At 51.4% G+C, this 27301-nt stretch overlaps 1 protein-coding gene and 1 long non-coding RNA gene across 2 annotated transcripts; one reads left to right on the top strand and one right to left on the bottom strand.

The window, feature by feature from the left end:
- Positions 1–34: 34 nt before the first annotated feature.
- LOC116744260 lies at positions 35–6670 on the bottom strand. The gene is made up of 3 exons (XR_004347003.1): positions 6606–6670; positions 1297–1410; positions 35–608 (listed from the first exon to the last, which is right to left on the bottom strand). It is a non-coding gene; the product is annotated as an uncharacterized LOC116744260 (long non-coding RNA).
- Positions 5962–27066, top strand: PLLP (plasmolipin). Its single transcript, XM_032613762.1, has 4 exons — positions 5962–6286; positions 22636–22809; positions 24825–24947; positions 26077–27066. The coding sequence occupies exons 1-4, from the start codon at positions 6152–6154 to the stop codon at positions 26191–26193; spliced, it is 549 nt and encodes a 182-aa protein (XP_032469653.1). The 5' UTR covers positions 5962–6151; the 3' UTR covers positions 26194–27066.
- Positions 27067–27301: the final 235 nt, after the last annotated feature.

The raw sequence follows: 27301 nt of genomic DNA, 5'->3' as shown, positions 1-27301 counted from the left end.
TAAAAGGGAGGGAGGAGAAACATACGAAAAAACATTTTGTGTTTAAATTTGTCTTGTCTTGCCATAAAATATGAATTTCATTTCATCAGATGAATTTCAAAAGCTTTATGTTACACAAAAGAGCTTTTCACAAAAGACTACTGTATAAGTTTCCTCTTGCTGCTGTGACAAATTATCACAAATTCAGTGGTCTAAAACAACACATTTATTCTATTGTAGATCTGGAGTCTAAAATGAGCCTTAAGGGGCTAAATCAAAGTGTCAGCAAGGCTGGTTGCTTCTGGAGGCTTTAGGGAGAATTTGTTCCTTGCCTCTTCCACTTCTAAAAGCTACCGGCATTCCTTGGCTCCTGACTGCATCCTGTCAATCTCTATTTCTGTGCTCACATTACTGTTATCAAATCTCCCTCTGCCTCCCTCTTATAAAGACATCCGTAGTTACATTTAGGGCCCACTCAGATAATCCAGGATAATTTCCTCATCTCGAAGTCTTTAATCACATCTGCAAAATCCCTATTTCCATAACAGGTAACGTTCACAGGTTCCAGGGATTAGGATGGAACATCTTGGCCTGCCACAAGTATATCATGTAAGATTCTATATGACATTCTGGAAAAGGCAAAACAACAATGACAGAAAACAGGTCAGCGGTTGCCTGGGGCCAGGGTGGAGGTCACAAAGGAACTTTTGGGGGTGATCAAAATGTTCTATATTTTAATTTTGGTCGTGGTTACATGACTGTCACATTTATCAAAATGCCACAGAGTGGGAGAAACAACGTAGGAGAAAACAATAGCAACATACAAAAGTGACAATGGGGAGAGGGGAGCCAACATATAAAAGGAGCTCCAAAAATTAAAAAACAACAACACAAACTGGGCTGCAACATTGGAGGGAGTACGGCACTCCACAAGACCGCTGTCACTTCTGACGCAACTGCAGGGTTCAGGGGGGTCCCAAAACCACCCTCAGGTTCAATAATTCATTAGCTAGAAGGCCTCACAGAATGTGCTGCAAGCTGTTATACTCGCAGTTACAGTATGTTACAGATAAAGAACACAGATTAAAATCAGACATGCGGTGATGGAAATGTTCTGGAATTAGACGGTGGTGATGATTCATTATAGGGAATACACTAAAACCACTGAATTGTATACTTTTTTAAAGGGTGATTTTTAAGTTCCAAAAGTGGAATGTCTGTTGTCCTCTCCCCAGGGAGTCACGGACTCCATGCATTACTTTCCCAGCACTGATGTGTGACAGTACACATGGAGTACTGCCAACCAGGTAAACTCACCAGCTGCCTTGGTGGCCGGAGCCCTTCTTGGGATTTCATCACCTGGCCACGGTTGAGCTCAGTGTCCAACTCCTCCAGGTGGAGCTACTTGAGCTGATGGACAGTACCTCCACCCTAAGCAAAGATGTTTCTATCAGGCATGACAGTCCAAAGGTTTAGAGATTACCTCTCAGAAACTGAGGAAAAATGGCCAGACCACCCTTTGGGCAAATTTAATTCTTCACTACACAAAGGCAAATGATTCAAACCTTAAATTCACAGAAAAGGAAATATGAAAGGCCAATATTCAGCCACACTGGCTAAGTATTAGGAAATACAAATGGAAACAATGAGACTTTTTTTTTTTAAGCTCACTACATATGACCATAGGGGCAGGCAAATAGTTAAGCTCACTTACTCTTTTTTTTTTTAATATTTATTTTTTTATTATTTTTGGCTGACTTGGGTCTTAGTTGTTGTGCACAGGCTTAGTTATCCAACGGCATGTGGGAATCTTAGTTCCCAGACTAGGGTTCAAACCCACATCCCCTGCATTAGAAGGTGGATTCTTAACCACTGGACCACAAGGGAAGTCCCATAAACTCACTTACTCTTAATGAGGATGTCAAAAATATGGTCTTTTGGAGCAATTTGGACGTATCTCTTTAAAAAAAAAAAAACATGCAAATACCCTCAATCCAGTGGTTCTGCTTTGAAGACTGGAGTTATGTGTGTACAGAGACGCATAAATAAGAAGGCTTATGTAATATTGAAACCTCATAACTCAGATGGGATTCGAACCCAGCCAAAACTCAGATTAGGACTTGAACCCATGGGCTGGGACTTGAACCTACTGTCTTTTGAGATCACACACCTGGTTTCAGGACTTAACGAAGCTCAGGTTCTTTATGTCTCAGCGCAGAAGGAATTCAGGGAGAGGTAAAGTGATAGGTAAGAAGTGTATTTATTTAGAGAGATACACATTCCATAGACAGAATGCGGTCTCTCTCAAAAGGCAAGAGCAGCTCCAAAATATGGAGTGGTTGGTTTTCATGGGCTGTGTAATTTCATAGGCCAACAAGTGGGAGGATTATTCCAACTATTTTGGAGAAGGAGCGGGGATTTCCAGGATTTGGGCCACCTTCCACTTATTGGCCTTTTATGGTTAGCCGCAGAATTGTTCTGGCTCCTGTGGGTTTGTCATTTAGTATATGCTAATGATTATAATGAGTGTATAATGAGGGTCAGGGTCTACTGGAAATCAAATCTTCCATCTTGGGACTGATCAGTTCTAACCAGTTTTTGTCATATCCTCAATGGCTATGTCATTCTTTTAAAGGTTGTGCCCTGCCCCTTTCCCTCCTGTTTCAATATTACTTGTAATGAGGAACTGTTGGAAACCACTTACCTTTTTACCAGTAAGGGAAGGGATAATGTAATAGCCCTTCCATGAAATATTATACGACATATAAAAGGAATTAGGTCAGTCTTCAGGTGCTGTCATGGAGAAATTTCCAAGATATGTTAAGTGAAAAAATCAAGTTTCAATGTATACAGTATAATCCCATTTTTTTGTAAAAATGTTTAAAAGTTACAAACAAAGCAAGTCTCTATATTTCCATATGTTGTATGGTAGTGAAAAAAAAAGAAGAAAGAAAAGATCTGATGGGATACTCCAAACTCTTCTCAGTGATTAGCTAGAGGTGAGGGTGCAGGTTTGGAGATGTGTGTGTGAGATGCGCAATGAAATAAACGAATGAGTTAATTGGGCAATTAAAAATAAAGAAACCAAAACTACCCAACCCCACAGCACCAAGCAGAGGGCCAGTTGGAAAAGTGTTCAATCAATATTTGCTGATTAGAATCAGCAACCTCCCAAAGCTGGCTTCTGGAAATTGTTGGATGACCTCCAGAGGAATCTTTCTGTGAATTTTTTAAAATAGGAAATCAAACAGTGTAACTGCACTCTAATGGTCTATTTTTTTTTAACCCGGTACGCGGGCCTCTCACTGTTGTGGCCTCTCCTGTTGTGGAGCACAGGCTCCGGACGCGCAGGCTCGACGGCCATGGCTCACAGGCCCAGCCGCTCCGCGGCATGTGGGATCCTCCCGGACCGGGGCACGAACCCGTGTCCCCTGCATCAGCAGGTGGACTCTCAACCACTGTGCCACCAGGGAAGCCCTAATGGTCTATTTTTTAATAATAAAATCCAAGAATTCTCTGGCGGTCCAGCGGTTAGGACTGCATGCGCCCACTGCCGGGGGCACGGGTTCAATCTCTGGTAGGGCAACTAAGATCCTGCATGCCATAAGACGCGGCCACAACGCTGTCTTACCAAGGGTTTAAGAACCAGGTGACCTGGCCCCTGGCTTCCTCTTGAACTTCATCTCTCCCCAGTCCCTTCAGTTTATAACTTTATGTCCCTCCTCAAAGACTCCAAAGTCTTTCCTGCCTCAGGGCCTTTGCATGTATGGTAGTTTTCTCAGCCTGGAATGCTCTTTTCCTGTCTGATTCTTAGGCATCCTTCAAGTCTCTGCTTAAATGTTTACACTTTCCCTGACCCAGCTATCTAAACGACACCCCCAAATCTCAATTATTCTTTCCCATGGCATCTTGCTTTTTCTTGTAGTAATATCATCACAATCTGTAATTATCTATTTATCTGTGCATTTGTATATCTAGAGGCGGTCTCCCCCATCAGATTCCTTGAGGGTAGGGTCTCTGCTTGGATGGCTCTCAGGGCTGTCCCCAGTGCCTGGCGCATCCGCATCCAAGGTGCACACTTAACATCTGCTCAGTGCCAGAACCCCACAGCCTCACCAGTATGCTCCATCCCCACCCCAAGGGACAGCAGGCCCAGTACCCAGTAGGGGCTTGGCCAGAGTAGGGAGCCTTTGTAGAATTAAGGAGAGGTGAGACAGGACAGGTGCTGCAGGTGATCTGTGTGGAGATGGCCTGCACAGACCCGAGGAGGGGGGACTAGCTCTGGGAACGGACAGACCCTCTCCTCCTCATCCCCAGCTGGCTCCCCCCCCCATCCCAAGAGCCCAGGGTGACAGTGGGAGCTCTGGGTGGGCATCAGGTTCCTTCCCACTTTTTCTGACTGGGGACGAGTGAAGTTGGTTTGGAAGAAAAGGTCGAAGGAAAAAACAATACAGTGATTGAGGCTTGCTCGCTGCCATTTGAAAGGAATGAAAGTGGGATTAACCAAAAACACAAAATCCAAACCCAAACCAAAACATCCTACTGTTTTAGAATCTGCCTCAGAAACAATCATCTTACTGTTTTCCGTGACACTGTAAAATTAAGGGTTTACCCAACAGCTTTGTTCTGCACTTGGGCTCACACAGACTGCAGAGAGGCTGGGCTCTGGGTAATGATTTGGCAGCTACCAAGAAGCACGCCTCATTCCCTGAGTATCTGCTGTATGTGTGGGGTGGAGAAGAGGGTCTCAGGTGCATTGGGGGTGGGGAGTGGGCATTGAACCTCCAGTTGAGTAAATATCAAAGGTCACCTTCTCTGAGAGGTCATCTTTGACCACTCTGTCTAAAAGTTGCCTCCTGGTCATCTCTGTCACGCTCCTCTGTTTTATTTATTATTTATTTATGTTTTGGCCACACCACATGGCATTTTATTTCAAAGACCAAGGATCGAACCCGCCCCCAGCAGTGAAAGCGCTGAGTCCTAACCACTGGACCGCCAGGGAATTCCCTGTTTTATTTTAGTTACAGGATTTGTCACTACCTGAACTTATTTTTTCTCTCCAGTTTATTGCTTGTTACCCCCAGTAGAAAGTGGGATCCAAGAAGGCCTTGGGTGGTTTTTTGCTTACTGTATTCACATGGCCTGGGGTAGGGTCTGACATATAGTAAGGTCTCAGCAATCATTGGTTGATGAATAAATGAATCAATTATCTGTGCAGGTCGATATGGCCTGAGGGACGTGTGTGTGTGTGTGTGTGTGTGTTTCAGGGTGCAAGTGGAGCAACGAAACCGTAAGTCCAACATCATCTCCCACCTTCTGACACCTTCACTGCCACCCCCTACCCCTGGCGTGGCAGGAGCTTTCCGTGCAGTATTTCATTTATTTTGCACAGCGGCTCTGTGGAGTGAGGTCCATTTATATCCCTATATTGCAGACGAGGAAACTGAGGCTCAGCGACCTTCTAAATTACTGCTCAATCAGTTCAGAAGAGAAAACCACATCAACTGAGTCATAAAAGGGCCTCCCCCTTCCACGCACACCCACAATTTATCCAGACCCTCCCCTCCAGGATGCTCGGTCTCCCGGGACTCCTTGGGAGTCTCTGCACAGGGATGCCGATCCCGCTTTACGGGGAGACTTCAGAGAGGGGCAAGGGCTCGCCCAAGGGCACACAGCGCCAGTGAGGCATTCGGCAGGGAGCCGGTAGTTGCCCGCTCTGCTAGCGGCCGCCAATTTATCCCGAGGCTCGGAAGCTGAGGGTGAGCAGGGAGCGAAGGAGCGGTCAAAGCTGCCGCGAATGCGGGGGATATTGTCAGCAGGCGGCTTTCCCGGGGAGAGAAACGGGCGGCTATCTAGGCTGGTTCTGGTGGGGCCATCTCATTGCCCACGGCCTCAGTTTCCGCGTCAAGGAGATGGCGACTTGGTGTGGCTCCGGGATGGACCGGCGGGCGGTGTGCGAAGGGTTAAAGGGGAGGGTTTCGTGGAGAGGGCGGGGCCGGGATTCCTGCCGCACCTGGCGGCTGCCGACTGCTCGCCCAGACGCCGCACGTAGCCCCGGGAGCCGTATCGGGAGCGCGAGTCTCCTCGGAGGAGCCGCGCAGAAGCCGGCACCCGCCGCGGGGAGGGGCGGCGACGGCGGCGGGAGCAACCTGTGGAGGCGAGCGGAGCCGCCATGGCTGAATTCCCGTCTAAAGTGAGCACGCGGACCAGCAGCCCGGCGCAGGGAGGCGGCGCCGCGGTTTCGGCGCTGCGCCCAGACCTGGGCTTCGTGCGCTCCAGCCTCGGGGCGCTCATGCTGCTGCAGTTGGTGAGCGCGCGCTTGGGGCCTGGGGTCCGGGGCCGGGGGGTGGCGGGGTGTCCCGGGGGGCCAGGAGGGGTCGGGGGCTCTAGAGCTGCCCTTTTTCCTTGCTTCTCGCACACCCCCAATCCAGGTTCACATGCGCCCCGATGCGCCGTGCCTTCCTCGGGGGCGCCTCTAGGGCGGACGCCCCCGAGATCACCCTGGAACCCTCTCACCCCGAGACGTCCTAGTTGCCGTCTCTTGGAGCACACACAAGGTGCACCAATGTCAGAGTGCCCACCTCAGCGCCCCATCACTCCCTCCCAAGTGGTCACCAAGAGCTCACCCACAGAAGCTCTCACAAAAGCCATAATCACCGCGCGCCACTCTCTCTCTCTTTCCCCGTCTCTGGCTCTGCCTCTGCCAGGACTAAGCCCTCCAGCACCAGCCTGAGGCAAAGTTCACTCTCATCTGACCCTTTGCCAAGCTCCCAGCGGCTCCCCGTGGCTGCACCCCAGAGCACTCCTCGTCTAACCGAGTGGGCACATCCGGTCCAGCACAGACCCTTCGGCAGGGCCCTATGGGCTCCCGCGCGGGAGCCCGGCCCTTCTGGCTTCCACTGGGTAACCTGCCGGTTTCCGGCCGGTTTGACGGGCCCCTTTGGGGCCGAGATACCGCGCCCAACGCTGGGGGAGGGATTTGTGGGAAGCCAGAGGCAGGACACCTCTATATCCAATACCCTTTGTAGACCCCAGCCGAGGCCGATCGATGGGAACACCCCTCCCCCCACACACCAATTTCAGGCTTGAAGGCGTTAGCTTTCTCCCCATGGTACCCTCTGGTGCGAGTCGGGAAGCTGGGGGCTGCCCTGTGGGAGGGGCTTGGTGCGTTTTCAGAGGACTAGGGGGGAATTGGAGGTGGGCCAAGATCCATTTTGCATTAGGGCACCTCCTGCTGTCCCACTGCTGGGTCCTAGCTAGGCTGCCAGGTTTAGGACTGAAGGCAGGGTCCGAGACCAAACCTCCCTCCTTACCACAGGTGAGCATTCTTCCCCCTGGGCCTGGTGTCTCTTTCAGAATTCCTCAAATCTCTTCCTGTGGGGCCCCTCCCCCACCTCAGCCTCAGCCTCTCTCGGAGGTTTAAAATGTAGATCTTGGTCCCCACCCCCGGGAAAAATGTGGAATTGGAATCTCAGTCACTACAGCCCAGAAATCTACATTTTTAGCTTCTCTCCGAGCAGTCTGGCAGATTCTTTGTGAAGGGGAGGGGCGGGGCGGGGGAGAGGTCCCTACTGGGGACTAATTTAAATCTGCAGGTAGGAAAAGCCTGTCCGGAGCGCTGCTGAGCGCTAGGCTCCTGGGTGGTTGTGAAGGGTACAGCAGCCTAGCAGGAAGGGAGTCCCAGTCCCAGGGGTGGGAAAGGGCAGAGGAGAGGGATGATCAATTCTGAGTCCAGGGAGGCTCATGGAGGACAGGTGACTTTTGAGCAGGGACTTCACTGAAATCTGAGGCCGAGGTAGGGAAAGGGTGTTCAAAGGGCGGGCCACTGTGCGGGGCAAGCCTTGGGGCTGGGGAAGTGGAAGGGAAGTGGGGAGAGTAGCCAGCAGGTTGGTTTAGCCAGTGTAGGGGAGGAAGAAATTTTCCTCTACCCGTCTAGTTCTTCCGGCTGGTCTAAGAGTTAAATTGACATGAGAGAGATTAACAGGAGAAAATCAAAGTTTAATCACATGTACACATGGGAAAGACCCAGAAAAACTGAGAAACTCCCCAAATGGCCAAATCCCTCCCCTTAAACACCATCTTCAGCTGAAGACACAAGAGGATGTTGAGGATGGGGAGCCAGTTATGGGAGGTGAGCAGGAAAAGCACAGTAAAAATTGTGATTCAGATTTAAGTCGTTACTTTTTCCAATGATATGTTTCTAGAGATTTGGTCCACCTCTTGGTACTGTGAGGGAGACACCCTTACAGATGGAGATTTCCCTTACACATGTAAATGTTTCTTACAAAAGGGTAAGAAACCTTGGTTTTCAGTTTTTCCCATGTCTGCTGTTTCTTAGATCAGCAGCTTAAAATTATTATGCCAAGAGATGAATTTTGGGATGGCAAGTTTTGCTCCCTTACACTGGAGCTGAAGCACTTGTTTCTGGGTGGCCAGAAGCGGAAGTGGTGACCATGTTCTGTTCGCAGCCTTAAGGGGTTTGGAACAGCAGAGGGATCCCTGCTGGGCTGAGCAGGATGAGGCTGCCTGGTGGGTCCCCAGGGTTAACTCCCGGTAGACAGGACCTGAGCATCAGCCCCTTTTGCATTTGAACAATGAAACTTGGAATAAGGGGAACTAGAGGAAGGCCCTGCTGTGCCTGCAAGGACTGGGGTAGCTTCCTGTGGCAGAGGCTTGGGTCTCTGATTTGGGGGTCCCCGTGGGCTGAGCATCTGGGTCCATCGTGCAAATGTAGACACTGAGCTGTCCATGGAATGCAGGACTGGCCTGGAGAGCTGTGGTGGAGCTTGGCACTTAGACTCCCAGACACTGAGTGTGAGTGGGATGGCCTTCTTCTGCCCTCCCTGCAGTGCTTTTGGGGCCCGGGGAAAGGGGGACAAGGGTCTCCCATCAGAGTTCTGAAGACCTGCACCTTTTAGTGCCTTCACCAATTGGCTTGTGGGAGAAGCTGCTTCCTGAACTGTTTCTCTGGCAACGGACAGTTCCACTGGGTCTGAGACAAGGAGGGTTCCACTCAACAGGCACCCCGTCTTCTGGGAAGCCATCATAGCTCCCATCACTCAGGTGCAAACTAAGCTCCAGGCCTTCTGCCAAGAGCTTCATATTCTCTTATTCTCCTCCACTTTACAGGTGAGGAAACTGAGGCTTAGGGGGTCAGTTCTTTGCCCAAGAGCTCACAGAGTGATAGAGCTGGGATCTAAGCCCTGAGTGGCCTGACTTTTCTGATCCGTGCTCTATTACCACACTCATCTGGGCTCCTACTGGGCACTGGGTGTGGTGCTGTTGTGGGAGTGATGGAGACCCCAGGCTCAGGGCCTGCTGTCCAGAAGCTCTTTGTCTGTGAGCTCAAAGGATGAGCTACCTGTGGAGGGATCAGGGAAGGCTGCCTGGAGGAGGCAGTACACGAGAAGGTGAAAGCTAATTCTCCATCAGACCCTTTTGTTTCCCAGGATCTGGTGAAGAGTTCCAGATGTGGGAGGAGGGTGGTGGGAAGGGAAGGAAGAAAGGCCCCAGCTTCTTGAGAAGGAGATGTGTTTTTTGTTTATTTTAGTATTAAATGTGTCCTGAAGAACCAACTTCAGTGTTCACTGATTTATCACTCCCCCAACCCCATCTAGCTCCAGAAAGAACATGAGATGGAATATGATATCAAGTCACATGTGATGGAAGAGTTAACGTAATATATTTTTAAAAGTTGGTGGTGTATTTGTGGGTTGGGTAGGGATTGACTTAAAGAGAGCTAAAAGGAGATCTGGAATCTGTCGCAAGTTTAAGGCTGTCAATTCTTTGTTGAGTTTCCTAGCAGCCTAGGCAAAAAGGGAAACATGAATTTATGCAGATAGCATCTAAAAATGGAAGCAGGCAAGTTTGATCTAGAGACAGCTCTTGGTCATTAAAAATCTGGAGGCTTTTTTTTTTTAATACAGCAGGTTCTTATTAGTTATCTGTTTTATACATATTAGTGTATATATGTCAATCCCAATCTCCCAATTCATCACATGTGGGAGGTAGGGTGCTTTGGACGGGAAGGAGAGGAAATTCAGGAAGGGGAACTCATCAGGGGCCAGGGCCACTAGGGAAGGCTTCCTAATGGAAGTGGGCCCTGAAGGGTTTAGTTATGTGGAAGGGGTAGTAAGGAGGTGCAGAACAGATGAACCTTGGAATACCTCGTATAAAGGCCCAGCAGTCAGAAGGCATCCTTGAGGCTCAGGACATAGAAACCATATGAATGGCCTGTGTCGGTAGGGCAGTTGTGTTTGGCACCTTTTATCCTTCCCTCTTGCCCTGTCTCCTGGGATTGGGGGTGGTCACATGATTCCCAGTTGGCAGATGAATAAACAGATCAGAAGCCTCACCTGCCACTTGATCACAGTGATCCATGGGTGCTGGTGAGAGTATTGGTGGAAGCAGAGAGCCTTGGGTTCAAATCCTGGCTCTGTCATCTTGGGCAAGTTCCCTAATATCCCTGAGCCTCAGTTTCCTTGTCTGTGAAATGGTGATGGTGGGATTGTGAGGAATGTGGAAGCTGATGCCTGCAAAGGGCTTAGCACTATATATGTTAGAACGAAGGGCAGTTAGGATTCACAGGGTCATAGAATCCTAGGGCTCTTACACTTGCTCCCAAAGGCCCCTCGGTGTGTCCTCAACATGAGCTTGCATTCTTCCAGGGACAGGGAGCTCAGTCCCTCTAAAGGCTACCTGCTCCATCCTTGTGCACCTGGGAGTGTGAGAAAGATTTTCCTTGTGGTAATCCTGACTCTCTCCAGCCCCACAAGGCATGGCAGCCCTTTTCAGGTTGGGGGCAGGGCAGAGGCTGAAAGTCAACTCTTTAGGTTGGCTAGACAAGGTTGTTGGGATCTGTGAGGTGTGAGCAGAGGTTGGCCATATTGGGATCACAGTGTTGGGGACTCACAGGGTTTTCTATAGCACTGAGTTTCATGGGTTCAGCCTCCTTAGGGCAGCATTCCCCGCCCTGCATGCTACCCACCTTCCTTCCTACTCCACTGTACCCAGCAAAACAATGCCTGTATTGTTAGCTCCGCCTACCCGCCCCACTTTGTGGCTAGGAGAGTGTCGAGTGTTTGGAATCAATTTATAATTATGTAACAATATATGGGCACATTATCCTTAAAAAGCAAAAACCTGTTACAGGTAAGGCTAAAGTTATTCTTGGATCCCCTACCCCTCTCCCCAAGGGAACTGCCGTGTTGGGGTGTTTCTAGTTCTTTTTCCTGTGCATTTTAAAAAACATTGATGGTTTTATTCTGTATCCTTTGTTGGGTTGCTTTTCTCACACCCAGGGCACCTGCATCTCTTCATGTTATGCAGAGCTGTCTGCCTCCTTCCTGTTTTGGGCTATCCCAGGATGTCACGGTAGGGCCCGAGCTCATTTAGCCATTTCTCTATTGATGGACCTGTTTTTTGTTTTTTTTTTTGTTTTTTTTTTTTTTTTTTTTTTTGCGGTACGCGGGCCTCTCACTGCTGTGGCCTCTCCCGTTGCGGAGCACAGGCTCAGCGGCCATGGCTCACGGGCCCAGTCGCTCCGCGGCATGTGGGATCTTCCCGGACCGGGGCACGAACCCGTGTCCCCTGCATCGGCAGGCGGATTCTCAACCACTGCGCCGCCAGGGAAGCCCAATGGACCTGTTTTTATTCTTTGAAAAAATTACACAGACATATGGCAAAAATGTTCCAGCAGTCCAAAGCGTTATCAATGAAAATGTAATCTCTCACCCCAGTCGGGTCCCTCCTCCCTCCCACCCCCATCCCCCGCCCTTGCCCGAGGCATCATGGGTGTGGCATTCCAGGGTGAGTCAGTGCGGTTATTTCTACACATAACCCCTATCAAAACACAGGTAGGCGCACTCTGCCTGTGCCCTGCCACGCTTTTACCCCCTTGGCAATACACCTAGGGATGTTCTATATCATTGCACATAGAGCTACACGTATCTTTCTCTTTTTAATCTTTTATTTCCTTAATTTCTTTAATAGGTAATGTATTTACAACAGTCCAGAATAAGACAAGAGTGGGAAAGAACACAGTGAAAAATCTCTGTCCCATTTGGTTAGAGTTGACCTCCCTCATGCCCATTCTTCTCCGTTTCCTGTGTAGCATTTTAGGCTTTCTTTAAGGAGATCTGCAAATGTGGCTATAGATCCCCACCTCTCCCCACTTTACTCCAGGGCTATAGTCTATACACATCCTGCTGCAATTTTCCTTTTTCACTTAAAAGTGTGTCATGGAGGTCTTTTCGTCTCAGTACCTGAAGCGTGATCACTTCCCTTGCGGCTTCTCTAGCAGCCCATCCCGCAGCTGTGGTGTGAGTTGTGTGGCCGGTCCCTTTGTTGACAGACACTTGGGTTTCCACTCTTGCTGTTCCACACCTGTCATGGTGAATGATCTCGCCCAAGCCACTGAGCGCATCTGTATGGTACATTTCTGGAAGGGGGACCGCTGGCTCAGGTTATGTGTGTTAGTGATTTTGTTAGAGATTGTCAGATGCCCTCCATAGGGGTCACATTTGTGCCCCTCAGTGAGCCTTCTCGTAGAGTGCCTGTTCCCTACAGCTCCCATCTGACAGGCGAAATGGCAGGTCAGGGTAGCATTGTTTTGCATTTCTCTTATGAGTGAGGTTAAAGAACCTCACTTTAAAAAATATGTTTAAGAGCCATTTGCATTTCCTTGTATGTTTGCTTCTTTCCACATTCTATTGAGTTGTTGGTCTTTGCCCTATCAGTTGCTAGGAGTGCTACATGATTTGCAAATATTTTTTCCCTTGTTTGTTTTTTGACTTTGCTCAGGGTATTTTTGTTTGTTTGTTTTTTTTTTTGTTTGTTTTTTTATGGTGTTTTTGTTTGCTTGTTTGTCTTGTTTTGGTTTTGGTCAGAAAGACTTATTTTTATGTTGCTGAATTTCTTGTTTTCTTTCCTTTTCCTTTTTTCTTTCTGGCTTCTGGAAACTGTCAGAGTTAGGACTTTCCCACTTCGAGGTAATAAAGAAAGTCTCCCACGTGGGGCTTGGAAAGTGTTGCGTCATCCACAGTCAATCACAGTCCTGGAGGATTGCTGGAGGAGACAGCCTCATTTGGGTGCTAAAGTGTCTTGAGTGCCTTCCCAACACTTTTTAAATTTAAATCTGGAGCTCTGGATCCTGGGAAGACAACTGTATCTATCTGGGATGTATTAATATTGTTAATTTTTGTTGTATTTAATTTTATAGTTAGCTTCTATTGTGGTAGATAATGCAGGTTTTCTACTTTTTAGTGATTTAAAAGTTTCTTCTTAAAATTCTTATTTGTGTGATAAATCCACATTCATCAATGAGGACTAGTTAAATAAATTATGATACATTTATGCAGTGGCATACGATACATTTAGTAAAAAGATAACTTCTTACCCCTCAATGAAAACAATAAGGCAGCTCTGTATGTGTGTAATGATGGACAGTCTCCGGGTTGTATGGTTAAGTGGAAAATGCAAGGTGAAAACCTGTGTGTGTAGAATACTGTCATTTGTCTGGGAGAAATACACACAGGCTATATAAATATATACACTCACCTATCTGATGTGTATGTGTGTGCATGCATGCCTAGGTAGTCTTTGGCAAGACACTTGAGAAATCACTCTTGGTTGCCCCCAGGGAAGAAATTGAGTATCAGGGGAAGAGGGAGACATGCTAAAAGCACCATTTTGTTACCTATCATGTCATACATATCATGCATTTTAAAAATAAAATAACTTATCAAAAAAATCTTTCAAATAAATGAAAATAGTGGGTAAAAAAATAGGACAGGTCATTTATGGGTGCAGCAAAAGCTATGAAGATGGCACTTGAAGTCTCCCTCAGGCCCAAAGAGGGGAAGGCACTTTCCCAGGATCACAGAGCAGCAAGCAATGGCTTTGAGTTCAGTGTTACTAGCTGGGTGACCTTTTCTTAACCATCTGTAAGTGGAAAGAGGTAAGGGCTGCGGAGCTGTCCACGTGTGGTGGATGCTCTCAGTTTCTGTTGGAGTATCAGGGCCAGGTGTTGGTTACTCCTTATCAGCTGGAGAGTTGTTTGTGGTGGAACTCAGTGAGGATTATGCCCTGATTTCCTGCTCTTAGATGGTCTGAGGGAGCTGCAGGGGGTCCTGCCCTGGTCCCCATGGCGATTTGGAACCTGAGTGTTGGGGGAGAGCCTGTTTTCCTTGGCAGTCCAGTGAGCCCAGCCCTGGATATAAACTGGTCCTTTGCTGTTGGGCTGAGTTGGCCCCTCCTGTTTGCCCAAGGAGTGGGAGGACAGGGTGGTACCACAGGGTCTCACGGAGAGGTGAGAGCAGGAAGGCCAGGGCTGAAGGTCAGGCAGGGCCCAGCTGCTAGGGAACAGACCTGGGGCTGTTCTGGGATGTTTGAGCTTCTTTCAGTTAGGAGCGGAGAGGTCAGATACCAGATGGTCTGCCAGCCTGTATGAGATTAGCCAGATGGGGTCACTTGTCTGTCCTCGAAGTTTAGATGGGGTGGGGCTTGCTCAATGTCACCCCAAACATTAGTGACAGAGTCAGGACTAGAGCTAGTGTCTGAGGAAGGAAGTCCAGGGAATAAGGAAGACGCTCACTTTAGGTGCCCCTCCCCCCAGCCCTGTTCCTCAGCAGGTAGAGAGGCCAGGCCTCATGGGGCTAATGAAGTTCACACGCTCCCAGCAGCCAGCTCTCTCTGGAGGGCCAACGGCCAGACGGGGACCCACCTGGGGTGCTGAGAACATAAGATTCTGTCATGCCTCTCCAGCCAGGGTTCAAGGACTGACCCTGCCCCTTCTCTGCTCTCGCCTCCGGGGCAGTGATGCTCCCTGCAAACAAATTAGTCTCCAGGGAGTGTCCCTACCTCCTGGAATTTGGAGTTCTGTCCTCTTCTGGGCGTCTCTATCTACTGGGTCACAGAACTGTCCCCACCCTTACAGTGCATGACCTTGGGCCACGTCCATCTCTTCCGAGAGCTTTGCTTTCCTCATCTGTGAAATGGGCCAAGTGCTTTACTTGAGAGAGTTAGGCTTCCTGGGGGTGAAGCACTGACGGGGGCTGGATTTGGACTTGACCTGGGCTTTCAAGGGGACTAAGGCCTTCCTGGGAAAGCTCTGTGTCGCCGTAAGGGTCTTAGTGCTGGGGAGACACTGGTTGACTTTCTGGGGAGGACCAGGAGATCCCCAAGGGAGGAAGGTGAGCAGGTCTTAATTTCTGGAACCTCACCCAGGGGGTGCATTGCTGCTGGCTCTGGGAGCCAGGGAAGGCCTCGCGGATGCCTCGGGGATGCGTCTCTGGCCCCAGAGTGCAGAGTGGGAACCAGCAAGGGTGTAGGCAGGAGGCAGCTTGAGCTTCATGTTGGGAACATTCTTCTAGAACCCTGAGAGAGACCCCAAAGGAAGAGTGGTGGCAGTGGGCTCCTTGACCTGCAGGCTGCACACAGGGGCCCGAGGTCCTCATGAGGGGCTCTGGGGGCGGCAGGGCCATGGGGGCAGAAGTCTCTTTCATCTCTAGTTCTGAGACTCGGGGACTCAGGAATAACAAGCAGTGTGATAAAGGCTGCATTTGGAAAGCCCTGGAGGTGAACCAGGCCCTGAGCCAGTGTTCCCATCCTCCTCCTCCTCCATGGCAGCCCAGGCTGGGAGCGGGGTACTCGTGGGTGGGGACCCTGGTTGCCTGGCTCCCCGCTGCACTTCCGGGGCCTATAACAGTGTCTGGCAGAGAGCGGGCCCTCGCGAGAGTTTGTTCAATGACTCGATTTGGTAACTCACGTGCCTGCTTTTCAGGTAACAAAAGGGAGGCTTGGCCGAGTTAAATACCAGCCCAGACCGGGTCACTTGGCTCGGGCTGGGTTCTGAATGCCCTCGCACCTCCTGTAGAGCTGGGGTGTGATGGCCTAGGATTCTCGAAGGCTCGTAGTGTACAGAGCGGGAATTCCAAGGAGCCTTTCCCTAGAGCCCGGCCCCTCTGCACAGGGAGGAAGGAGGTGGTGTGTGGAGTTGTTGTGGCCACGCAGGCACCCGGAGCCTCTGTCCCCTGCGCCTTTGTCTCCTGGGACACAATGGGTGGCTTTTTGTCCCCATAAAGTCCCTTTCACTGTAGGGAGAAGGGCCAGGGCGGGGGTGGAGTATGGGCCTGGTCAGGCCAAGTTCTGAGTGTCCTCAGCTGCCCAGATGTGTCCCTGTGAGGGGGAACCCCGGGAAGGGTTCACGTGGTCCCCTGGGCCTCAGTTTTCTGGATGGTGCAGTGGGGAGAAGGGAGTCCTTGGGGGCTGCTGGATGGGCCCTGCCCTCAGATTGTTTCTAAAACATTTGGTTTCATTGCCAATGTTTAAAAAGCTGAAGATTTCACTTAGAAATTTGGATTTCTAACGTCTCCTGAAAAATCAGAAGTTCTTGGGACTGCCCTGGTGGTCCAGTGGTTAAGACTCTGAGCTTCCAGTACAGGGGGCATGTGTTCAATCCCTGGTTGGGGAACTAAGTTCTGGCAGGCTGCTCTCAGCTCCACAGACCTCCCCTGGCCCACCTTAGTCACTTCTGTGGCCTGTGTGCCTTGGCGGCTGCTGAGTTTAAAACCCTAATGTCAGCCTCCAGGCACTGAGGTTTTGTCCCCCGCCTGGACGCTGCGGTGTGGGGTTTACTCCCTCTAAGCTGTCTAACAGCCTTCCTAGCCACTCACAACTTCTACAACTTTTCACTTTTTCCTTTACAGTATTTTACTTGCATGACACACCTATGAGGTGACCAGGAGAGGTGTACTTGTCCAACCCCCTCACGTGTCAGATGAAGAAACAAACCAGAAAGGTTAGGTGCCTCTTCTAAGACCACACGCCAAATCTACAAGGGTCTAACTCAGCCCAGGAGGTGGAGAGGATTAAAAGGAGAGTTGGCGTGACCATCTTTGGGCGGGAGAGGAGTTAGCCAAGTGCTCATGGGATTGGTGGAGTCCCTCCAGTAAGTACAAGGGAGGGAAGGCTGTGGGCCCCCCTGGAGGAGCCCTGTGTTGAGGAGTGTCAGGCCTCAGACTTAGGGGATCCTTGGAGAACACTGAGCAGACCTCCCTGCTCCCATTGTACAGGGGGGAAGACTGAGGTCTAAAGGGGTGAAATGTTCTGCCCAGGGACCCTTAGCCTGTGAGGAGTGGAGGGAGTGTAGCTGCAGGAGGTGTCCTGGGGGGTGGCTGGACTGGGTTCTGCTCCCTACCACCTGCGCACCTCCCTTTCTTTGGATAAGCCCAGCTGCCTTATCTGAAAGTTGGGCGGGGGCCCCACTGGCTGAGGACCCTTATCTGCCAGGAACTGTGCCTGGTGCTTATTAGATGCATTATTTTTCCAAGGCCTCACCCCTAGGAACTGCACACACTATTACTACTGCAGGAAACCAGCCACAGAGAATGGATCGGGAAACCCATGTTCTAACCTCTCAGAGTGATAACATTAGAGCACGGAGAGTGTTAAGCCTATGTTGGGCATTGGTCTAAGTACCTTACATATATTACTTCATTTACATCTACCCTGTGAGGTAGGCACATTTTGAATATAAGGACACTGAGGCACAGAGTGGTTCAGCAACTTGCCCGAGGTCACACAGCTAGTAAGTTGGCAGGGCCAGAGCTTGAACCCGGGGAGTTAATAGACCACCTTTCCATTAGAGTTAATGCCAACACCCCCCAGTTAAATCAGATCATAACAGCCATTTGTAGACTCAAAGAGTAGCTAAGATAGATGTATTCGTTTCCTACAGCTGCCATAACAAAATGCCACAAACTAGGTCGCCTAAAAAACATAACAAGGGGCTTCCCTGGTGGCGCAGTGGTTGAGAGTCTGCTTGCTGATGCAGGGGACACGGGTTCGTGCCCCGGTCCGGGAAGATCCCACATGCTGCGAAGCGGCTGGGCCCGTGAGCCTGTGCTTTGCAACGGGAGAGGCCACAACAGTGAGAGGCCCACGTACCGCAAAAAAACACACACACACAAAAAAACCCACCAAAAAACAGAGGGACTTCCCTGGCGGTCCAGTGGTTAAAGACTCCATGCTTCCACTGCAGGGGGGCATGGGTTTGATCCCATGTAAGATCCCACATGCCACATGGTGTGGCTAAAAATAAAACAAGAATTTATTGTCTCACAGTATTAGAAGTTCAAAATCAAGGTGCTGGCAAGGTTGGTTCCTTCTGGAGGCTCTGAAGGAGAGTCTGTTCCATGCCTCTCTCCTAGCTTCTGGTGGTTGCCAGCAATCCTTTGTGTTCCTTGGCTTGGAGACACGTCACTCTAATCTCTGCCTCCATCTTCACATGGTGTTCTCCCTCTGTGTCTCTTTGTCCAGTTTCCCTCTTATAAGAACTCCAGTCCCTGGATTGGGGCCCACCCTAACTGAGGAATGCCTCTTGGTCAGGCATTTGTGACTAATCCCTCTCCTCTCTGGCCCTGCAGTTGCCTTTAACAAAAATATCTCTGTTATCCAGTCGTTGAGAAATTTTTATTTGGAGGTGCAAAGGTCCTGGGGCATGTGTGAATGAGACCTTTTTTTTTTTTCTTATATTTCTTGAATGTGACCTTTTTGACAGCCATCATTTAAAGAGAAAACCCCTAATCAGAAATCTTTAGGTTTTCAGGAAGACAGGGTTTGTTTGTTTTTTTCCTTCAAGATTTCCAGAACTTTCTCTTTGTTTATCTGCAGTGCATGCCTGAGGAGGTGTTGCTGGGGCCTCAGAGAGTTTGGAAGGACCAAGGGGATGAGGTTTGGTTCTGTGTATGTATGTGTATGTGTGTGTGTCTGTCTTTAAGAGTAAGACACACAGATATATGTGTAGACCCCCATGGAGAAACATGGGGACAGATGAACACGTAGGCAAGAGACAGGGACCCCCAGAGGTAAGGCACAGAGTTCTGTTCTTCGTCACATGGCTCCCTCCCCTCACCTCTCGCATGCTCACATGTTCTAGTGAGATCTTTCTTGGCCTTCTTATCCTTCTCAGCTGGATTTTCCCCCACAGCACATATCCTGCGTTTCCCTCATGTATTGGGTTTTTATCTGCTACCCGCCCCGCTGTGCCCCGCCAGGAGAGCAGGGCTTTTCATGTTTTGGTTCACACACACAATGGTAGGTGCTCAACAGATATTTGTTGAATGAGTGAACCCAGAGGGATGCACACGGCAAGGCCTGTGGTCAGAGAGGGTGTCAGAATTGCACGAGGGCCTGGGTGAAGCCCTGTGTGCAGGTGGCAGAGTTGGGGCCTCCTGCCTTGCTCTCCACCCTCGTCACCCTACTGCCCTCCCCCTGCACAGTGGGGTTTACTGTTCTGTACTGGACTATAAGACAAGTCCTCTGGCCTCTTCCAGCTAGACTGTGGGTCCACAGCAGGAGGGAGGGGTCCAGCAGCTCCTGCAGCTTCTGGAGATGAGGCCTGGGCCCAGCTCCCCATGCAGGGCCACCCCGGCCAGCAGAGGGTCAACACATTAGGGGTGCCCTGTCCTGGGCTGGGGCACTTCCTGTAGATTCTTGGGGCTGGGGGTGAGGGGACGGGAAAAACCAGTCTGTCTGGTTGAGGTGGGGGAGGGCAGAAACCAAGGCGGCTCCCTGGGCAGCGAGGCCAGAAGGAACACCAGCAATTGCCACTGTTTATGCAGCAGCTTTGTCTCTCAGAGGCTGCGCTTGCTGATCCGGAAATCAGGGCTGGGCAGGAGGGCGAGGCAGAGACCAGAGAGCCTGGATGCCTGCGGGGCCTCCCCCCTCGGAGCCAGCGAAGTGTCCTCATTTTTTATACATCACTAAGTAACTCTCAGTAGCCCAGGTTCCAGAGAACGACAGATCTGGGTTCAAATCCTGCCCTGCCCTTTACCCACGGGTGACCGTAGATGACTCATTTTCCTCTGAGCTCCTGTTTGGAAAATGGAGATAATACATAGTACTGACTAATGAGAGGGTTATGGGGAAGTCAATGAAATAAAAGGGAAGGTGCTTACCTGAGGCCTGGCACACAGCTGGAGGGCATTATGTGGTTATTGTGACCAAGCCCATGAGTAGTACACCAACAATTGATAAGTGTACATTAGTGTAAACCCAGATCGATCCTTTCTTGATTTTTCAGTTCACCGCATTTTCTAACTTCCTTTTAGATAGTTGGAACCAGGCAACACGATGGCATGGAGGCCTGTAAGGACCCTGCTTTAAGTGAGGAGATAATTGTCTGCCCCTGACATGCTCAGTCCTCCCCGGGAGGGTCCTGCGTCCTGCTTTGGGAGTGTCTGTCCTCCTTTGTAACAGTGACCCTCCCCCAGCCCTGGGGGCTCTTGCCCGCCGATGTGTCTGTTTCAGGCAGGGTGTCCTAAGGTTGGGTGGTTGGGGGACTGTGCTGAGACACCCGCACTCTGGGTCCTCATGGGTCAGGGCTGTGCCCCCAGCGGTGTGACTGCCCTCAAGGCCCTGCTATCTGTCCCACCTTCCTCGCCTGCAAACTGGGCCCCATGGGCCACCCAACCTGTTGGTGGTGGCTAGAGGAGAGCACTAGAGGCTAGAGGTAGGGCAGGGGAGGCTGGCAGGGTGCAGTGTGGGGTGGGCGTCCCTGGGGTCTCACCCCCCCCCACCCCGGAACGGGAGGAGGAGCAGGTGCAAAAATCTGGAGAGGGGGGGAGTGGGCGCTTTCCCGAGTCTCCCACTCCCACCCCTGGGTGGAGGCAGGCAGGGCTGGGAGCACATTCACCGATTCACCCTTGCGTCCTCTTGTGACACACAGCACCTGTCGGGGGCGGGGGTCTGACCTCTGTTTCCTGGATAAGGAAACTGAGGCCAGTTACCTCTTGAGCATGTGTTTATCGAGCAGGTCTATGTGCCAGGCACTGCCGGGCACTGGAGACACAGCGATGACCAAAGAAGGATTCCTCAGGGGCCTGCGTTCTAGCAGGCGGACTCGAGTTGCCCTGGTGAGCCGCACAGACTGGGAAGGCACTTGCCTGGTGTCCCAGGCAGGATGAAATCCCAGCTCCTGACTCCTAAGCCCAGGGCTCCACCTCTCACGTCCAGGTGGTGGGGAGAAAGGAAAGTCATCACAGGGGCTGCTGGATGCCCGGCCTCACCTAGGCTAATTCCTGCCCTGACCCCACAGGTGTAGGGGGATCGATACAGAAACTTCCCTTTTGGTCCTTGGCAGGGGTGCTCTGGTGGGGTGCCTGGCAGGCACCCATTCTGGCTGCTCTGGGGTGAGTGACAGCTCTCCCGGGTCTGGTCTAGGAGCTTGTGGCGGGGAGACTTTCTGTTCCCCAAACCAGCAGCAGAGGTGGGTTTCACTCCTGAGCCACTTCCCTGTGATCCGACTGATGGTTGGCTCATCCTTGAGACGGTGGCAAGGTCACTGGGAGCCTTGGTGTCACACACTGTCCACGGGAAGAAGAGTGACAGCTTTCTCTGTGCCTTCATCAGCAGAGCAGCCTTTCTCCACAGCCCCCCAGTTGATCCTCCCTCCCTCAGCGGCCAGTCCCGAGGCCTGCTGCCGGCCAGGGATTCTGGAGAATGCCCTTGTGAAGGAGGACGTGCTGGCCTGTGGGGTCTCAGCCAGCAGGGAAGGGGCCAGGAGAGGCTTGGGGGAGGCTAGGATGGCCACAAGTGAGGTACCACCCTGCCAAGTTCCCCACGAGGCCACTGAGGGGTTCAGCCAACCTACCCGTGTAAAATTCCCTGCAGCACGGCGTCCCCAGCTGGAATTGTTCCTTTATGTATACAAACCCCCATGGGTCCTGAACCTATGAGGTAGGTATACTCTTTATACTCATGTGACAGGTGATGTGTCTAGAGCACAGAGTGGTTGTGAGCTTACCCAGTGTCACACAGCTGGTAAGGGGAGTGCGTTTTAAATCAGGCAGTTGGCTCCGGAGGCCATGCTGCCAGCCGCTACACACACTACAGGGATGTTGGGGCCCACCCTGCCACATAGGAATGGCATGATAGGTCCTTCTGCTTTTCTGAGGCCGTTTCACCTGTAAGGTGGGGATGGTAACACCTGTATTGAGGGGCAATTAGGAGAGTCGGGAGAAGCTGGGGGTGGAAGGGGCTTGGTAGGGCACCAGGCAGAGGTCACCGTACCTCTGGGACTCTGTGCTTGTGTGTCCCTCCTTCAGGGATGTGCTGGTGACTTCATCTTTCTTTCAGAGGCTTTTACTAAGCCCCTGACCAAGCTCGGGTCCTGTACTGGGTGCTGAGATGCACCTATGAATGGGACAGTCATTGTCTTGCCCGTGGGGAACTAGGCAAGCTTGGGACACCACCCCTCCGGGGCTGCAGGGGTCTCACCCTGGAGGCAGCAGGGTGGAAGGCACTGCTGCTGTGGCTTCCAGTCTGGGGAAGGAAACAGAATTACAGTCTTGGGTGGTGGGTGCCTGGGGGGCCATGTGAGCACAGAAGAGAGTTCTGGAACCCAGACTGGAGGAGCAGGGAAGGTGCCCTGGAGCACATAACATTTCAGCTGAGATCTGAAAGGAGTACGTTACCAGGCAAGGGCTTGGTATGTATTGATACGTAGTAGGAGCCAAGTACATTTTTCTTGGGCAAATGAGAAATGTGTCCTGCAGAGGGCGCTCCACGGCAAAGGCCTGGAAGCCTCTGGTCTGTGGCCTCCAGCCTGAGTGCTGGGGGCTCTGGGAGACGCTGGCCCTGTCTCGCTCCCTCCAGGTGCTGGGGCTGCTGGTGTGGGCCCTGATTGCCGACACCTCGTACCACCTGTACCCGGCCTATGGCTGGGTGATGTTTGTCGCTGTCTTCCTCTGGCTGGTGACAATCGTCTTCTTCATCCTCTACCTGTTTCAGCTGCACATGAAGCTATACATGGTGCCTTGGCCGCTGGTGGTGAGTCTGGGTAGGAACCCTGGGGGTGGGTCCAGGCTGACCCCTCTGCCTTTGGGTGTAGCTGTGACAATGCAGCCTTCCCTAAATGAGAAGTGGCAGGTGGGGGTTGGCTGAAGTCCTCGCTGGCCTGTAGCTCTGGGTGGGGGAGGGAGGATTGGTGGTTCAGGTGTCCAGATTTTCTGAGCACTGAGAGCCATGAATCCAGGAGGACTTAGGCTTGACTTTCTCTCATGAAGGGAGTAGAAGTGAGGGGCTGTTGAATGGAGAGACCGGAGGTGGGATCTTGAAAGTATTTTTCCTTTTGGGGGGCAGTCGGGATTTGAATCTGTGGGTTCTGACTGGCAGCCCTGGGCCTGGAGGTTGGGCTGAGCTGGCAGGAATCACCAAGGCTGGGCCTGGTGTGTGCAGGGCTCAACGTGCCATCTCACCCCCCGCACCCCGCGTCTGCAGGGTGAGGCCCCTGCAGCCTGGCAGAGGACGGTGTCCCGGGTTGCCCGGGTCAGTCTCCTTGGGACACAGAGCTGTGAGTGTCCATAGGAAGTACCCTGGCCAGACACAGAGAAAGCTGCTAGGGCTTTTTTCTCTGACCCGGAAAACCCCTGCAGCTGGGGTCTGAGGCTTTCAGTGAGCGGAGAGAGGCAAGAGAGGCACATGATTGTAAGACAAGCAAAGCTGGGACTAGGCAGCATTGTTTGCAATTCAATGACTTTTGAAGCTGAGGAAACGTGAGTCATCCTCAAGACAGACCGTGTTTGTTAGATCTTGACATCACTGGCAGGAGCCAGGTGGTGTTTGCGGCGGGCACTGGGCTTGGAGGGAAGATCCTGGCATGAGGAGGGGGCGGCCTGACTTCCTGGCTAGGGTCCAGCCCCTGCCTCGTGTTCTAGGAGCCTTGAAGAAAGACATCCCCGGAGATGGAGGGGCCTTGGTGTCTCTTAGCACAGATCTGGGGCCCAGCCACAGCTGCTGATGGAAGGAGGCTCCTTTCCCAGGCCATGATGGCAAGGCAGTGTCTCACCCTCCTAGAGGAGGCTGAATTATGATTGCCAAATTGGGCTTTTCTGGGATAGGGGCTACAAGTCCCCTTCCGGGCGCAGGTAAAAGGCGTGGGTCAAATAGGTCAGGAGGGGTTCTGGAGAACCCGCACCCATCTGTCCATAGGAAGCCGCCTCTACTCAGCTCTGTTGTTAGTGGGAATGCAAGTGCCAAATCTTGATATTTTAAGATTGAAAGTTATAAATCTTAAAGTTTTCGTATGAAATCAAATTTAAGATGTAATATTTTTTAAAAATCTATGGGATGAGCCAAACATGCCTGAGGGCCACCAGTTTGTGATCTCTGCTAAGTGTCAACTGGCTCCCGGGGCCAAGCGCTGGGGGAATGGGACCTGGGCCTGGTTGTCAGCCCAGGACCCTTCCTTGCCAGCCTGGCTTAGGGGTCCTCACCCTGGCATTTGACATGGGGCCTAGAGCCTAGGATGTGGCCGAAAGGCAGACATAGGTTCTTCCCACTGAGGGCAGAGAGGGACGTGAGGCACCACCACCCACGCCCCCACCGCACGGGTCAGCCTCAGAGCCAAGTCCTCGGAGAACAGGGAGGGCCGGGCCTGGCTGGGAGCCAACACAAGCAGGCCCCGGGTTGAGCTGGTGCACTCAGAGACAGACTTGGTTCGGTCTCTTGCCATCAGGAATGGGTTTTGACTTGTGGAACTGTTGCTGTCCTGACCAGGTCACTTTAGCAGCCCCTCCACAACCGCCCCCCCCCCCCCCCCACCGCCATCTCTCAGCCTTCGGTATGTCTACGTTTCCTGCTCATATGGCCTCCAGGCTGACCCTGTGTAGACCGCCGTCTCTTGAGGCCTTTTTAGTGGGAAAGACCCACGTGTCTCCGTCCTCATCCTTGAGCCCCAGCCCCTGTTCTGGCTACTAAAGGGATGTGCTCGTGGGGACCAGGAGGTTCCACAGTTACTGGAAGTGTCTCATGTCTTAAGACTTCTCTCCCCCACCTACCCCCAGTTAATGATATTTAATGTGGGCGCCACCGTTCTCTACATCACGGCCTTCATCACCTGCTCTGCTTCGGTTGAACTGACGTCCCTGAAGGGCACCCGGCAGTACAACCAGCGTGCAGCTGCCTCCGTGAGTATGGTTCCCTGGGGCACCCTCGGCAGTTACAGGGGAGACGGGCCAAAGCAAGGTCTGGGCCCCTGGACTCTCACTGCTCCCTGGTCCCAGGCCAGGCACCTGCCACGTGCTGAATTACCCTCCTCTCAGTGGGCTCACAGTTTTCCATAATCAACAGCAAAACCCTGAGGAACCAGAATGCTTGGGAAATACCTGGGTGGCAAAAATGAAGTGTGGGTTCACGCTACTGTAAATCGGTCGTGCTGCAATGATTTAGGGTCATAGGTCCTCTTGGAGAATCTGTTAAAAGCGCTCTATCCTCCCCCCTGGAGAAAGGCACGCACAAAAACCTTTCGGCTTAAACCATTTGGGAGATCCTCAGGCTCTCCCATGCAGCTCAAACTCTGGCTCCACGTCAGGTAGCCAGTGAAGAATCAGAATCCCCTCCATACCTGGCACGCCTCACCCATGAGCCCCTGCAGGCACTTCCTCACTGTCCTTCCACTCCCTCAGTGGGGAGGGGGACAGGGACTGCCAGTCCTTTCGACAGACCAGGAAACTGAGGCTAAGAGAGGTGAAGAGACACACCTAAACTGAGTCCTGGGTAGGGCGGGAGTTAGACCAGGACTTGGGTTTCCTCATTCTTTCTGGTGAGGATGGTTTTGAAATCTGTGAACTCAGTCACCAGGATAGAGACATGGAAATTCTGAACATGGCCTTAGGTGCTAGTGTAGGGATACCTATGAATTGATTCCAGAAAAACTCCTAGGGTAGCTGAACATTGCCTTTTTAAAACTAAATCCCTGAAATGTGTCTATAAAGTAGCTCCTACCCCTTGGTGACTCTTAGCACATTGTCCAGTTATCCCTCTCAATCTAAGACACACCTGGCTTGTGTGGTTAATGGTTCCCCACTAGAATATAAAGTTGGCACCCCAGAACCCGGTACCCATCAGCCCCCATGGTGGTTAAATGGGTGTATGGTTAAGGAGGAGGTGGTGTGGCTCCAGAGCAGCTCATTCTGGTTGAGGGGCCCCGGGTTTCACTGTCTGCATCTACCTTCCTGGTGCTTGTATCACTGTCATAGCCCCCAGCCCCGTGTGCCGTGCTGCAGACAGACTCACCTCTGCTGTCTTCTCTTTCAGTTCTTTTCGTGTTTAGTGATGATTGCCTATGGAGTGAGCGCTTTCTTCAGCTTCCAGGCCTGGCGAGGAGTAGGCAGCAATGCAGCCACCAGTCAGATGGCTGGCGGCTATGCCTAAACCACTGGTGCCATGGGCCACCCTGGGCCTGAAGGCTGTAGCCTGGTCCCTGTGCAGGTGGCCCTGCAAGCCCGAAGCCTGAGCCCTGCATGGAGTCAGCCCGGAAGGGACTACACTTGCTCTTCTCTGCTCATCAGACTCCTTGGGCTCACCCCACACTCCCAAGGAATCAGGACCCTTCCTCTGGCAGGCGCATGGGCTGGAAGAGAGGCCAACAGCCAAGACCTCTCCATCCTCCATATTCAGCAGAAGGTGATGGGGGATACAGGACTCTCTCTGCTTTGTCTTTAGGACTTCGGTGTCCAAGGCTGGAACCCAGCCTTCTCATTGGCACTAAATACACTAACAATGACTCCAGACTTGCAGCCCACCATAGAATATGCCTAACAAGCAGCAATTATTTATCTCTGTTTCTGTTCTGGGAAGCTGAGCAAATTCATGAAACCGTTCTGATTCCTTAAAACATAATCCTGGCCTGACCCTCCACCAAGCTAGCACGTCACTTGTAGGGAAACATGTCGAAAGAGGGTTATGATGCTGACAGCATGGTCTTCCTTTCCTACATTTCAGACATACCAGTTATTTTAAACTAATCAGTTTTAAGTGACTTCTCAATGATGAAAAGCTTATCCAGGTTTCCCTCCCTTTCCCAAGCGCTTGTTTGTAGTTTTCCCTTTGGGAAAAGCTAACATCAATGCCGACTGCCTCCTTGACACTGTTGATCAGGCACCTGGGACATGAGGGAGGGAGGGAAAGCAAGTCCTTGCTAGGTGGCAAGTCCTGGCTAGGTCCTTGTCCTGTGCTTGGTGGCGACTTCGTTGTTTTTGTTTTTTTTTTACAAAAATAAAGATGAAAGAACTTATTTGGAAAAGATGTTGGGGAATCACGGTTATAGATGCTTATAAACTCCAGGACGCTGCAGCATAAGTCAGTACAGTCAGGCCTCCATATCCGTGGGTTTCACATCTGAGGATTCAACCAATCAGGTGATATGCAGAGTCAGCTGTATTCAAAATACTCGCCATTTTACATAAGGGACTTGAGCACAGATGCTCAAGTCCCTTAAGCATCTGTGGGTTTTGGTATCCCCAGCGGTCCTGGAACCAGT

Source organism: Phocoena sinus, chromosome 19, assembly GCF_008692025.1.
Source record: "Phocoena sinus isolate mPhoSin1 chromosome 19, mPhoSin1.pri, whole genome shotgun sequence".
NCBI classification, from domain to species: domain Eukaryota; kingdom Metazoa; phylum Chordata; class Mammalia; order Artiodactyla; family Phocoenidae; genus Phocoena; species Phocoena sinus.
Note: the sequence above shows the minus strand (reverse complement) of the source record. Positions and strands in the feature narration are given on the sequence as shown.

Excerpts from the sequence above, each read along its gene's own strand:
- PLLP (XM_032613762.1), top strand. The coding sequence starts at position 6,152 with ATGGCTGAATTCCCGTCTAAAGTGAGCACGCGGACCAGCAGCCCGGCG. Across the intron at positions 22,810-24,824 it reads TGGTGCCTTGGCCGCTGGTG|TTAATGATATTTAATGTGGG; the intron begins GTGAGTCTGGGT and ends ACCTACCCCCAG. Across the intron at positions 24,948-26,076 it reads ACCAGCGTGCAGCTGCCTCC|TTCTTTTCGTGTTTAGTGAT; the intron begins GTGAGTATGGTT and ends CTTCTCTTTCAG.